At 36.8% G+C, this 15,350-nt stretch overlaps 1 protein-coding gene across 1 annotated transcript in view; it reads left to right on the forward strand.

Annotated features, from left to right (window-relative positions):
- Positions 1–2,315: 2,315 nt before the first annotated feature.
- Positions 2,316–15,350, forward strand: part of col2a1.S (collagen, type II, alpha 1 S homeolog) — a gene marked incomplete in the record, with an annotated part of 46,214 nt that continues 33,179 nt past the window's right edge. Inside the window, 12 exon segments of the mRNA NM_001087791.1 lie at positions 2,316–2,558; positions 5,785–5,994; positions 7,172–7,188; positions 7,977–8,009; positions 8,102–8,134; positions 8,240–8,293; positions 8,423–8,524; positions 11,913–11,990; positions 12,588–12,632; positions 12,735–12,788; positions 14,282–14,335; positions 14,713–14,766. Coding sequence (NP_001081260.1) covers positions 2,462–2,558; positions 5,785–5,994; positions 7,172–7,188; positions 7,977–8,009; positions 8,102–8,134; positions 8,240–8,293; positions 8,423–8,524; positions 11,913–11,990; positions 12,588–12,632; positions 12,735–12,788; positions 14,282–14,335; positions 14,713–14,766 — 831 coding nt within the window.

A 15,350-nucleotide genomic window follows, 5' to 3' on the forward strand; every position in this document is an offset into this window, starting at 1 on the left:
TGTTTCATTTTCATTAAAAAGAAAATAGGAAACATCAGTGTTACTAAGTGATGTCTAAAGAACTTCACCAAGAATATCTCAGAATTCGCTTGTATCATGCAGCCTTGTCAAAACAATGGTGCCTCACATGAAAAGTGATTGGCTGAGCAGCTCTTATTTTAATTGGCTGGAACTTGTGACACCCATTAGGTATATTTAACCAATAAACAAGTAAGAGGAAAAGCAACTAAAAGGACAGAACATCAGCATTTTTTGTCCAGCTATGCCACCACCCAAAATTGCTGCTGCTAATAATTCCCCAATTACATGCGCATTGAACTAGAGAATTAAATGTGCCTTGGAATATTGAATAAACAGAGCTACTCAGAATAAATAATTTATTAACTTTGGTTCAATAGCAAATTCATATTGTTCTGTTTGAAATTATATATACATTATCAAAAGTATTAGTTACTTTAGTCACTGCCATTTAGAAAGATGAATACAAGGTTACCATGAAGAATAAGGTAAAAAGATAGATTTTGTGGGACTAAAAGGTATAGGATAAATGCAAATAAAACTATGGGCAGAATGACATTTTCTATAGGGAATGAAAAAAGAAAATCTAGCCAAATGCTCTATTCTAACACACAATAATGCACTGTTATTATAGAAAAAAAGATTCCTGTTACTAAATCTTATATTTGCAAAACCATGAATGAGTTTATGGCGAGAGGACTAATCAAGTAATGCTTTGAAAAGCTTACAGCAAAAATGTCTTTGCAAGATCAAATCTGATTTCTGACCCTCCCTTTCAGCATTTAGAGCCCAAAAGAGTAAGTTCCACAGATCCCACTGAATAGGACCACCTGGCCAGACTGACATCAGTCTGAAAACGAATTCCTACTTTTAACATACGGTTGTCATAGAAAGATATTCTTGTGATTGCATTAATAAAAAAGTCTTTCTGCTTTGTCATGTTACTGCTATTAGCCATCAGTTGTAGATGTATCTGCAACAAGACAAGCAATATTAGGTTTGCCACTGAAAAAAAGGATCCTGATTACAGAGAGACATACGGCTGACAGAAGCATCAGATCAGATAGGGAAAGTTAAGAAACCGATAGAAGATAGGTAAGTGGATCGATTGATGGTAGTTTGAAAGATAGATCACAAATAAGTAGCTTGCTAGAGGGAGAGTCAGAAAGGTGGCCACAAACACACAGAGATAGCTGAGATAGATAGATAGATAGATAGATAGATAGATAGATAGATGATAGATAGATAGATAGATAGATAGATAGATAAATAGATAGATAGATAGATAGATAGATAGATGATAGATAGATAGATAATAGATTAGTAGATGAACAGATTGCTAGATTATGTGCTAGAATGGATGCTTGGATGGATAGATATAGATGTTTAAAGAGAGTTATCAGAAGTTAAATTTAGAATAATTATTATAATGTTATAATAAAAAAGTAGACAGGCATGTAGCCATACCTCTAACAGTGTGAGAGAGAGAAAGAGATGGATAAAGATAGATAGATAGAAAGATAGAAAGATAGATAGATAGATAGATAAAGACTGCAGCTATGAGTTAATTTCTGTGTTAATAATTAAATGAATATTCAATGCAAGATTAATATTAGTGCACTTACAGATGCAAAATACAGACAAGTCTACAGTGAAGTAGTTAGAAGAGATGAATCTTACAAAAGTGGTTAAAATGCATCAGGAAAAAAAGCAAAATGGTTTTAGAAACCTGAAATCAAACATACTGTGCCCTGAGCCTTTTAAATGTGCCATATTCCAGGTGGCACTGGGCGAAAGATGGTTCGATCCACAGCCAGAAAATCACAAGAACCGTATGAACCTGGGAGACCTCCCCAGATCAGCTCTCACATAGCTAAATCTTTCTACATTAGCAGAGCTCCCAAGGAAAACTTTCCTGCAAGCTCACTGTAGAAAAAAGACCTGCTTTAACAAATTGCAGTTTTTTTTCCCTGCCTAAATGGTAGCACTTTTTTTCTTTGACAGAGGAATGAAAGAGTTTAGGGGAAGGGGGGCAGAGGAGGGAAGGGAGAAAGCAGGAGGGTTTGGGACAGTGGGAGGGAGGTAGAAGGGGACAGAAAGTGGCAAGTAAGGGAAAGGGTCCCTGCAAGAAAGGAGGGGTTTGGTGGAATGGGGAGAGGGCAGAGAGGAGTGGAGGGGCTCAGATTTCAGCTCTGCTGGGGGCAGGGGAGGACTAAGATGTGGGCATATACGTTGACTTCAACCAACACAGGAGTATAACTTCAGTACCTTGGCCCAGAGCAGTTAGTACTGAGTTTCTGCTGGGGCCTGGTACTGGATTCTCCTTCTTTCCCCAAGAAATCGGCTGCATGAAGACAAGATAACTATTGGAGACAGCCATCCTCCTTCTCCCCTTCTCTTCACATTTTTCCCCACAAAGATTCTGCATGTCTAATATTTAGACATGTTTAGCTTTGTGGATTCAAGGACTCTAGTGCTGTTCGCAGCCACACAAGTCATTTTATTAGCGGTTGTACGATGCCAAGATGAAGAAGATGTCCGTAAGTTGCCATTTCTTTACAGTTTTTTTGCATTCTTTCTATGCACTTACTAAGAGGAACCTGAAATCATCTGGGGGAATGGTTTGCAGCATTGCAAGGGTTAAGCTTTTCAGCTGGTTAAAAGGAAAAGAAAGACAGGGAATATAATATCCAAAGTGATATAAATATGCATAGGGCAAGTGGTAACAGGTTGAAAGTGTATAAATGCATCGATGATCTCTGTGTTAGGGACTAATTCATTCAAGTCTTCTTCATCCTGGGTAACTAGAGCATCCAGCGCAATGCAATTTGGGAACTTGGCATCTATGCTGCAGACTTCACTTGGGCTACTGAACTGCTGGTTATTAAAATAATGTTCTGGTCCTTGGCCAAAGTGACTCAATGCAGGCAAATAGCAGCGATCAAATGCTTTGCATGCATGGGCATCTGATTAATAACTTCATTCCAGTTTAGAGTCGGCTTTAGGACTTTAAAATGCCTCTCAGTCTTTAGTTTATTATGGTGCAATGGACAATGTGTTGCATTTCAGCTATAGCTGAACTACAACTCTAAACCTCCAGTTTTTGGAAGGTGATAGGAGTTGCCATATGGCCTCAATCCAGATATCCCTTGTTTAGACAAGGCTTATCTGGATTGTTTAGAAACGTAACTAAATGTCATGGTTATTAGTAAAGTGAGAAAGGCATGCTCGTTACCCTATAAGACTATAAGACACTATAGGGATTTGTGTGCATTGCATATGATTTTGGTACAGTAAGCGCTATTGCTGAGTATTGTTCCAATGCAGAGGTGTAACCTTATCCCCTCTAAGAACAGCTGAAATAACCATAAAAAGGCATTTAATGACACTGACTTGCTTTAGAACGTAAGGTTCCTTCTGTTTAAACCCACAGCTTCAAATTGGAGCTCTGAATGATTGTGAAGGAAAAGAAAGTTAAAAATAGGTTTTTGTTGCCCCTTTTAAACAAAACACAGCCCTGCACGTCTGGGGATGGCAAGTAAGGTGCTATTAGTATACGGGGGAAAAACAGAAGCCACATTCCTGGGAAACTGATAGCTTTGGAGAAAAAGAATTGGAACGTTCCCACGAGGCCACCTGAAGGTTGAAAAACATTCTAGGGGGCTTCCATTTGTTCCAAGCAGCTCCGTTAAATAGACTCACTTTTACAATAAGTTAGGCAGAGTGCCCTATTTCCATGGCAACTCAGAAGCAGTTCATACTCTAGAAGTGAATAATGTGCAATATATTCTTTTTACCCTTTTCTTAATGTTTTATCATTAATTATTCATCATAATCATTGCAATCAGTCTAGGTGGTTCTTATGATTGCTTTCCTTATTGTTTCAATTGTATTTAAATGACAGAATAAGGAGAGAAAGTAAAAAGAAAACTGGCAAAAAAGACTGGAATATATGAGAGAACACCTGGCTACAAAGCTGTCTGGGCAATTCTTCTAGTTAAATGCTGGAAGCTTTCTTTCTTTAGAGAAAAATGTGCAACTTGCTTGGGCAGGTCCAAATGGATAAAGAAAAAAACTAAAAATTCCTTTACGAGTCCTTCTAAAGTCTCCACATACTACAGACTGTAAATCCATTGCACTGCTAGTATGGAAAAGGCATCCTTCTCTGAATATTTGCCAGTTTTTTTTTTTTATTGGAATACCTATTCTTTTCCATAAAACGTTCTTAATCTGAAATGCACATCTGTAGAACGGGGAATATGTGTGAAATGCTAAAGTAGCAGGCTGGAATCTTGCTCAGCTGATCTAGTGTTTTTATAGTGTCCAGTCAAATATTGCTTTTCATAGCTTCATTTCTAAGGGTTCTGAGATTTGCAGTTTTAAATAGTTACACTGTTACAGCCCCTGCCTTAAATAATATACTTGCTAAATACATACTTTACCATTAATACAATTACTGGAAAATAGACATGCCCACCTATGGCCTTTGAACTGTTGTTGAACTACACCAGTCCTTGGCTGCCGAGGAATGCTGGGAGTTGTAGTTTAACAGCTGGAGGACAGAAGGTTAGACATCTTTGATTCAGAAAATAGATTTTTGGTTGGCACCTGTCAACTGGAGGTTTGGCATACATGATCACTTAACCCTTGAGGAGAAAACAATAATGGTGCAAAAAACAGTCAGAAGGGATTTCTATACCTTCACAGAGGAAACCTTCTAAGTATGTCATTGCTGAAGACTAGTCTGGGATGTGAGGAATGTTGCAACCTTTATAATGTACTTGTATAAAGTCTAGAGGTCCATCTATTGCATTTCTGGAGGTGATTAAAATGGAAGTCAAGGGCCTTACTTAAAGGCTTCAATTCAGTATTGTGATGGTTTATTTGCACTGGGAGGATTGGCAGCAATGGTTTCCAGATGGAGTTGAAACACTGCCCATGTTTATTTAAACTGGCCCCTGACAGTGAAATGTGAATTGAGACCTGTGTGTATTTTACAAAAAGGCCCATTCATTAAGGGTCCTCTGGGCTACCCAAGCATAAGCCATGGACCCAACGGGAGTGATGCCGAGTCTAATCAAGATCACCACTTGGGAGACAATGGATTAATATTACATCTTTTGTTATCGAATAGTCTTTAGTAACAGAATTTAATCCAACCTTCCAACACATTTGAGAACTAGTTGTACCATTCTTCCCAGTGTTTGATCTTAGCAAACATTCTTGATCAGCAGCAAATATTCTTGATCAGTACACATTTTTTCATTAAATAGCTGCATTATATTCAATTATACTCTTTTTTTTTAGCCTTAACCGTTTCATATTAATTTGCTTTATGAGGAACAATGAAGACACCTTGGGGAGTCTAATTTCAAAAGCAGAGTCTCTAGCTTTTTAATGACCTCAGGGAGTATGTTATTAACTATTCACCATAGTTCATGTTGTAATACTATACTACAACTTCCTAAACTCTCAGCCAATATATACTGGATGAATGCCCCCAACCAAATACACACACCCTCCTTACATGACTCCCTTCACTATCTAAACTCAGATCACCTTTGTCTCTTTTATTTAAGACTGCCCCCATCTGGTTAAGAATAACACTACAATAAAAACAATTGTATAGTCTTTGTGCAGTATACCATGCAGAGGGATGGACAATTCTTAGTATAGACATTTGATGCATTTTTGATGTTTTTCTTTATTTTTTTGCTTCCCCTTTCTGCTTCCTTATCAATGTTAACCCTCCTCACTCTGATACAGTGGATACAGGCAGCTGCGTACGGGATGGGCAGAGGTATAGTGATAAAGATGTGTGGAAACCCGAGCCCTGCCAAATCTGTGTCTGTGACACTGGGACTGTTCTCTGCGATGAAATAATCTGCGAAGAGTCCAAAGATTGCCCCAATGCTGAGATCCCCTTCGGAGAGTGCTGTCCCATCTGCCCAACTGAGCAATCTTCTACCTCCAGTGGTCGTAATTTATTTATTTATATTTTATAAATAAATTACTTGGGCATACCTATGGATGAAATGCCTTTCTCTAACAGACTGGGCATCCATAGGTCACTGCTGAACGTTTAAAGGGCACCTCTCGTTCAAACTTCTGCCTCTGATAAAGAACTGCACAAAATCTACCAGCCTATATTATTCTTTAGAAAAAATACACTATATAAAAATATACATATTTCTCTGTATATATATATATATATATATATATATATATATATATATATATATATATATATATATATATATACATATATATATATATAATTATATACATATATATATAGATCTATATATATGAATGCCTGTATCATAGACCTTTAATTTAAGGCTAACATCACAAGAGTGTTAACTGTATGTGCATATTTGATTTAAGGCTTCATACCACAAAGTATAAGCTTTAAAGAACTCCTTTGGCAGAGATGTTACTAGCACATACCACACAAACCAAGCTCAGTGCCTATTCCAAAAAAAGAGAGAATCCCCTCTCTCTTTGGTTTCCAAAATAGAAACAGAGCCCTTAACACAAGAGGCAGAAGATAAGATATTACCTGAGGTTCCCTTTTTACCAGATTACCTACATGGGCTATACTGTAATTCCAAATGTTGTTTATATAAGTTTAATTACAGACCTGTGTAGGTAATGACCTGCTGCTGTTTTTGTTTCATACTAACCTTATGTTTAACATAGCATTGTTCCATGGCTTCCTGTTACTAACCATTGCATTCTTCTCTGCATTCTCTCTGAATATGGAGCAACCAATCATGTTTTTATTTATTTTATGAACGTGTTGGTTTAGTTTCTTTCATGCTTCCATATCCATGTGCTTATTAACTTTTTTCATGCTTGAGTCAAGATGTTCATCATTTCCCTTCATTAGTACACTAGAACTTCTATTAGAGAAATCAATACATCACTTCTTTAAACAACCCCATCTTGAATGGAGCAGTTGGATTTTCTTTTTATTTCTGGTGGTTGGGGACAGGTTGCTGTCACTTGAACAAGGCTGTGTTCATCCTTCCTGTCACGTTGGTTCTGTTGTGTTATTGTCATCAACATTTCATGTTGTTTTGTGTTTAGTTGCTCTGTGTGTGTTAAATTGTCAGTGACAATATTTAACTTTTGTTCTCATTTTTTACAGGGCAAGGAGTGGCCAAGGTAATTTTCTGTTAACTATATTTTACTTTGTTATGTGTCTTTGTGATACATCCCTTACATTAAAGCACCTTCATAGCACAGGATTGACCTAAAATGTAGAAATATCTAGACAAATCTTTAGGGCAGGGGCACACAAAGTTACTAGTGGAGATTAGTTGGCCAGCGACAAATCACTTCTTCTTTGGGCGACTAATCTCCCCCGAACTGCCTCTCCGCTGGCTAGAGTGTAAATTGCAGGCGGGATGGCACTCGGATTGCTTCAGTTTTCGAAGTAGCCTGAAGTTTCCTCGTGGGTCAACTTCGGGCAACTTCGGAAAACGAAGGACTCCGAGTGCCATCCCGCCGTTGATTTAGATTCCAGCCACTAAAACATAGTGGGGTAGGATGTTTTACATATTTGACATTCATATGAGTGGAAGCAGCCATTGTTGCTCTGATGATGATATATTTTCCAAAAACCTTAATGATACTGTGTGCTCACCTGTGACAAAATTATAATAAAATGCAGGGTTGATTGCTTGGATTTGACTAAATTTAATCAGCTGTATACGGTAGTTTTCTACATCCATAATTGGTCAGTATATTTCCCCTTTAAGCTAATCTAAATTATCTTTATACCTATGAGTGATTTGAATACTACTTGAACTCAGAGTAATCATAAAATCTAATAAAACTATTTCTTTACACATCTGTCTATAGATATTAATATATAAAATTAAATAAAAACAAAGCAGTCTTTAGTATCACTGATGGCCTAAAAAATCTGTTATTTTTGTTGTCATTTCCAGGGACAGAAAGGTGAACCTGGTGATATTAAAGATGTAAGTGTCCTTATTTCTGTCAATCTGTCTGCTATGGAAAAATTACAAGAGTAAAAGAATAAACATTTACTTTGTGTGTCTTTTTCAACCAGGTTGTAGGACCAAGAGGACCACCTGGACCACAGGTATGAAATGTGCCATTATCCACATTATCTGGATATTATGTATAATTATTTGTGTTGGGATAAGGCATATCTTCACTCCATAATAAATATTTTATCCTAATTTAGGGACCTTCTGGTGAACAAGGACCTAGAGGAGAACGTGGAGATAAGGGCGAGACTGTAAGTGGATTTAGAACTTTATTAACAAAGAAATGAGTGTCACGGCACATTTCTTGAGGTTATAAGTTTAGTATAATAATATGCTACACCCTTGTAGGGTATCATAACATACTGTCCTCTTGTTTTTAGGGTGCTCCCGGACCCCGTGGAAGAGATGGCGAACCCGGTACTCCTGGGAACCCAGGACCTGCTGGCCCGCCTGGACCTCCTGGACCCCCTGGCCTTGGCGGAGTAAGTAGAAATATGCACCCAGCATTTGCCATAGCTTTGTGGTGTTCACATCTACTCTAGAACTCAGAACTCAGCTCTCAGTGCTGAAAGGCCTCACTGTTGCCTTGTAGCACATAACAGTCATTCATTGTAATCACTCAGTTTGTTTGCATTCCTCTGACACAATATATCTCCTCTGCCCAGCAGCCCTTTTTTTTCTAAAATCACTGACCTCAATACAAGCGAATCATTTTCTCCCAATCTAGAAATAGTATGCCCTGGCATTTTCTGAAATGTGAAAGCTTCATAATAAGAATTTGGAACCAAACAATTTTTAATATCTTTAAATATTACAGAAATGTTTGCCATCCCATCAGTATAAAACATTTGGAATGAAACCTAACTAGCCAGGGACTCTGGCTGAATAGCAATGCCTCACAAAGCAATTACAACACCAGTTTCATGGGAAGAAAATAGGGTAGGAGCTATGAAGCATAAAATTATTATTTGTAGACATGAGAATGACTTTTTCATTGGCTACAAATTGAGGCAGAATAGGTAATGTTACTGCCCTTTTATCTGCCTTACCTTTCATTATAGTGGGCAGGTAGTTAAGTCCAGCCTAAACAGGCCCTTGTTGTCTTAAACATTTAACAAAAATACCCTTCAGTTCTAAAAATTACTTTCCAATTAATTTTATTTAATTATTTAAATACATTTGCAAATTGGTATTGCCAGTATTTTTACTTAATATCTTAGCTCTAATTACAACTTAGGTGTATTCTCCTTCATCAAATGGCTAATTATCATTCTTCTAGGACAGCTAACTTTCTAAGCTATATAGGTTTGTCTTATAGACCTTCAATGGACCAATGTTATTTCTTGCTTGTTTATGTAAAACCCAATAAAACTTTTAGAACACATTTATGCTCAAACAACTAACTATAAGTTTCTTATTTATTAGGGTAGCAAGGAGCTTCACAAGGCGAAGTGCTGCAGATATCAGTGTCCACATCCCAAAATAGAAGAGTGCATTTAGTAACCTAAAGTATAGAATAAAATGAGCCCCAGTTTAATAAAGAAATGGATGATTTGCCAATATATGAATTTGGCAGGCCAGTAAATTAATTTCTAGAGACACTTATATTGAAAAGATTCTATAAAAATAATCACCAATTCAGCAGTAAAATCTTATAGTACCTGAGCTGTTTTAATTAACTAGGGAAACAATGGGGGAAGTGTACCAAAAGGCACAAAATATCTCACAACAACCAATTAGAGACAGTAAATGATACCTGCTAATTAGTTGCTATGGGTTACTGGAACAGGATCAAACTTTACCACCTGTTCATTCATTACCCTGTGTCATAGAAATGCAAGCAGTAGAATATATCACAGATAATTGTGTTCATGGACAATTCTCAGTGACAAGAATGGTCAGTAATTGAAGACAACCTACAATACTCCTTCCCACTAGTTTTGACATTAGATACAGGCAATATTTTGCACAGCTTGATGCAACAGACAAAACACTGGATATTTTAAATTGGGAAATTTCCTTCCAATCCACTCCTCCAGAGAAATGGTACTACACTACTAAATGTTATACATGTTGCAAAATTTCTATACAAGAAACCATTTGATAGGGGCTACTAGACTTTTGTAGACTAGACTATTGTGTTGTCTATTACATTACCTTTCTGTGGGATAATAATAGTAAGTGGAAAGTTTTCTAGAGCAACCAATCAGCAGGTAGAATAGAGTGGTTTTAAAGCAAGTATTTAATGAGGGCTATTGGTTTCTAGTCCAAGAGCTAACTTTAAACTCACTATAAATTAGTGAGTCACAAACCATTGGCCAAATCATTTTTGAACTAAAAACCCCAAGATGATGGTCCAAAGGTTGATAAATAAATGCAACATTGAAGTAATTTTATGAATAATTGTGAAGTAGAAGTATTCATTCTAGTTACCCATAGCCACCAATCAGCAGGGAGCATTTACTAGTGACCAAACATCATATTTGCTGGTCAAATGTTTAAAGCAAACATCTGATTGGCTGCAATGAGTCACTGCACCTTTTATAACCTCTACATAAAACTAAGCCAGTATATCTATCATTTAAAATTTAACTGTGGTCTTTACATAAACAATAAAGCAGGTATTATTCTGGCTCTACAATTAGAACAGTTTTTTTTAGATCTTAAAGGGGAACAATTACAAAAATGAAAATTTTATAAAGGCTTCATCATGTCAGATATTCATTGACAGTAAGATCCATATATAATATCTTAATATATCTTAATTTTCATTTTCGCGATAGTTCCCCTTTAATGAAAACAAGTGAGGTGTCCTTAACCTAATCCATAGTTTATCTATGGACTGTATATAAACAGTAAAGCAGGCATAATTCTGGCTCAGCTGATCCACTGGAGAAAATTAGTTTATCATTGGCTAATGTATAAACAGTATATAATAAAAGGCATTCAGTTTGTTCAGGTGCAATAACCCATAGCAACCAATAAGATGTTTGCTTTTAATTAAACAGCCAATAAATATTGATTGGTTGTTATGTGTTACTGTGTATTTTTTAACCCACTTCTTGTCTTATTCCATCACTGCTTTCAAGCTAATATAAGTTCTCTATTAAGCTCTACAGCCGCACAAAAATACATATTTGTATTTTATTTGAAAACTTAAACCTAAAGCTATTTATATTTTATGCATAGTAGTGTACCAGTGAACCTTACCTTTTTAAATGCTTCTGAAGTGTAAGGTTTTTGCAGTTTTTACTATTTCTCTTTGCCATTGTCCTGTAAAATTCCAAAAGCATGTCAAATCCCTTAGTCTCAGATATGGTGGGAAATTATATTATCAAACTCATCTATTTGCTCATAAACACATTAGCCAATAGAGTGTGAACAGTGTAAATGTCTGACCAGTTCATGGGAAGATGATATCACATGACGTCAGAATCTTAGGGAGTGGGACCAATATAATGCCCAATGGCATCTAACAACAGAGTGGTACTGAGTCTTTAATTCTCACTTTTCAGCAGTGATGCATTGGAAATGTATAAAGTGAGAGACTGGCTAGTGCTTGTGTATAAAATTCACCATATGCAAAAATAATACTATTAGATTTTAGATGAGATTAAAGATTACATTACAGAAAAATACCATCAAACACATGCAAGGTTATCTTTTCATTAGATGATCTAATCTGATGAAATTCAGTTTCTGATTTGCTTAAGCAGTGCAACGCTAGGAGGTGCTGTTTATAACTCCAGGCCTATCTTTCCTTCTTGGATCGGGCTCTTCTTGAAGAGCTCATTAATAAGCAATAGAAATGAAGTGCATCCCCGTGCTTCATCTCAAGTCTTAAAATTGTTTCCACTTTTGTTTCTGCAGAACTTTGCTGCTCAAATGACAGGAGGATTTGATGAAAAAGCTGGCGGTGCACAAATGGGAGTTATGCAAGGACCAATGGTGAGACGCTCTTTTTTGTTTTCATCAGCTCAGACAAATGTACTTCACTGCCACCTAGAGGCCTGGAGCAAGACCATGCCTGAATTCCAATGGCATTCCCTGAGAACAGGCAGCACACTGTACTAAGACAGAACGTAATTATGTAACATAGACGAGACAAATTAACTATAATAGCTTTGATCTTTCCTCCCCTTGCTATTTTGGCTGAAAACCTATGCCACAAACCTCACATATAATATTTCATGGGTAAACACAATGTACAGTTTGTTTTAGAGGCAGCATGCTCGTAGACTGGAAGTTAAAACATTCAGACAGCAGCTACTACTTTGCAAAATCCCCAAAGAATTCCAGCAGGAAATGTCTGTACTGCAGCCTCTCTTGGCACGCAGTAAATGAAACTTAGAATCTTGAAACATGGCTGCCTTCCAGCTAAAAGCTTCTTAGGGCTGCTGTAAATAAATATAGATGTGTTAAGCAGTATAAACAAATAGCACACAGTTACTGGCGCTGTACAGAAGGCTATTGATTTGCTTCTCAGTCATGTTCAGGATGGGATTCTAAAGTCTGTGCATTAATCACGATTTGTTATTATTAAAGGGCCCTATGGGACCAAGAGGACCTCCCGGCCCATCAGGAGCTCCTGTGAGTATTTCTGTTCTATAAAAAAGCCTCTCCACAAGTTTGTTTCTCTTTCATCAGCACTCAATCCAGAGCTTAACATATATTTATTGTTTTATATTCTAGGGACCTCAAGGTTTCCAAGGGAATCCCGGTGAACCTGGTGAATCTGGTGCTGGTGTAAGTAATCAGAGAAATTTTTAATAACCATACACAGTGGGAACAAATATATACCCATAGGGGCACATACAATTGCTAGAGGGCACATTCAGACTTTATTGCTTGCTCCTATGGTGTTTTGAAAATTGCAGTTGCATGAATACCATTTATAAATAGGGTGCAATGGGATGCTGAGATGTAAAGGAGCTAGTATACATGTATACAGATGCACTAAGCATTGGCAACTGACACAGCCAATACAATTCCTAGACAAACTAGACAAAATTACCCAATTACTGCTTATGAAACTTCCAAACTGAACACTATTCTGGTACCATCTACTGTACTTGGCCCTCTATTATCTGCTTTGTGGGGAATCAAACACATCAGTCTTAAAGGAATGATCCATTTCCACTAAAGGAAAAAGTATTTTGGCTTTTTTAAACAGTGCTTTGTAGGCCAGTTGCACATAATCAGACCCAGACTTTTCATATGGTAGATATCTAGACATGATATGAAGCTCCAAATAGTTTTTATGGAGTTCATCAACCTATGTCCCTGTTGTTGAACTATGATTCTTCCCATGCCCAGCAATTTGCATTTATAATAGATCCACAGGTTAGAAATTCCCTGGTTTAATTAACAGAGTAGCAGGCAGCTCCCATGTGTTAAAATCACACTGAGCTGTGGACCTTGCCATCAGCCATATGGGATCTCTATGCAGACAAACACCCCTCTTTGAACTGTGTAAATAAACACATTATATCATTACACAGCGGATGTCTGCTGGAGGCTGGCACGAAAGGAAGGAAATCAAAGAATAGCAAAGACTTTTATTCCCAGTTTACAGTGTTTATCTGTAGATTGTGGGTGAAGCTGAGCATTCAGTCTGTGTGATCAGCTGTCTAGGATTTGCAGCAACATATCCTTTCCTTTTATTCCGCTATTGCTTACATATGTACTGTGCCAACACAAATCTGCTTCTGCAACCACAGGACACCTTCCCTGTCATCACTTTATTATTATTATTATTATTATTATTATTATTATTATTATTATGTTTATATAGCACAGTTCAATCCACATTCATTAATTCATGCATAGTTATTACAGCACACCATATATGTATATTTTAGTTCCTATAGCACCACCTATATAAGCAGTGCTGTACATTAACCATTGATTTGCATTTATATTCAAAATGATACAAAACCTTTTCCCCCCAGTAAAGAAATTCTTTATTATTTCAAGAACTAGCATTCCCTATTACTACGACAATGTACCAGTAATCTTCTGTTGTAAACATTATAAAGGTTAGTTGGCTGCCCTGTTAGTTTACCAAGACAAAGGAATCCCATTTTACATTGTTGCAATTAATAAGCACAGCAATCAGACATTTTCTCTTTTAACTCATACTGTCTAGTACTGGCTGAACTGAATTGACTCATCTTGAACGTTATCAGTTAATATACATATGAGTTAGTCTTAATGATTTTTTTCTATTATCATTGTAGGGTCCTATGGGTCCTCGTGGTCCTCCTGGTCCTTCGGGAAAGCCTGGTGATGATGTAAGAATTAAAATTATTTCATATCCTAGCAAACTAAGCCTTTCAGGTATAACATTCATTTGCAGGTTGCTCTGTGGCTGAAGGTGGGGCCAAGATTTATATCAGTGTTATAAAGCCATATGTATAAATGGCTGGCAAAACTTCCCTAAAGTAAAGGTAAACTTGGCACTCTGCTGTCTACAATTCCCAGCATCCTCAGCCAAGGTACTATAGTTCAGAAGCTGTCCCTGGCCAACCGAGCAATATTGCATAATAGTATTTTTTAATAGTATTTCTATTTTGTTTTTTAATTTTTCTTTTTGTATCAGCTGATATAATCTTTGTCTCCTTGATTGTATTTAAAATATACCTTCTCATTATTTATTTTCTAACAATAGGGTGAAGCTGGCAAACCTGGCAAATCTGGTGAACGTGGACCCCCAGGACCTCAGGTAAAATGCAATTGATAAACTGACAGAGCAAATTGGCATTAGGCAAGCCAGGCACATAAGCTGTAAGTTATATACATAAAGAAAAACATTTTCCATAGACAACAGCAACAATATCCATAGTAAATAAATAATGCTGTTCAAGGAAAATGTACAGGCTTACCCCTGCCAGGTAATATGGCAGCTCCTATTTCGATATAAAAATACAAAACAGAGTTTGGAGGTTCCAAGTACATACTTTAGTATGTTTTAAGGGAAATTAACTAAAATAGGCAGGTTGCATTTCCCCTTTATAGTTATTATCTTGTCCGATTGATGGGAAAATTACCCAATTACTGCTTAAGAGCATCCTTATAATGTGGGACATTAAAAGCTTTAAACAAAACTGTCTAGCTCAGTAAATGGCATAGTGACCATAATAGCTGGGAGGGGAAAATATAGTTTTCTCTAGATATATTCAGCTCTTGGGAAAGCAAGTCAACATAATTACCAGCGTTGGTAGTTTCTGTATCACAGAGCAGATAATTTATAGAGCAGATAATTTAAGGCATTACTGATATAAATATTTATATTGTTATAAAGAATTG

The sequence above is a fragment of the Xenopus laevis genome, chromosome 2S (assembly GCF_017654675.1).
Source record: "Xenopus laevis strain J_2021 chromosome 2S, Xenopus_laevis_v10.1, whole genome shotgun sequence".
Taxonomy (NCBI): Eukaryota; Metazoa; Chordata; class Amphibia; order Anura; family Pipidae; genus Xenopus; species Xenopus laevis.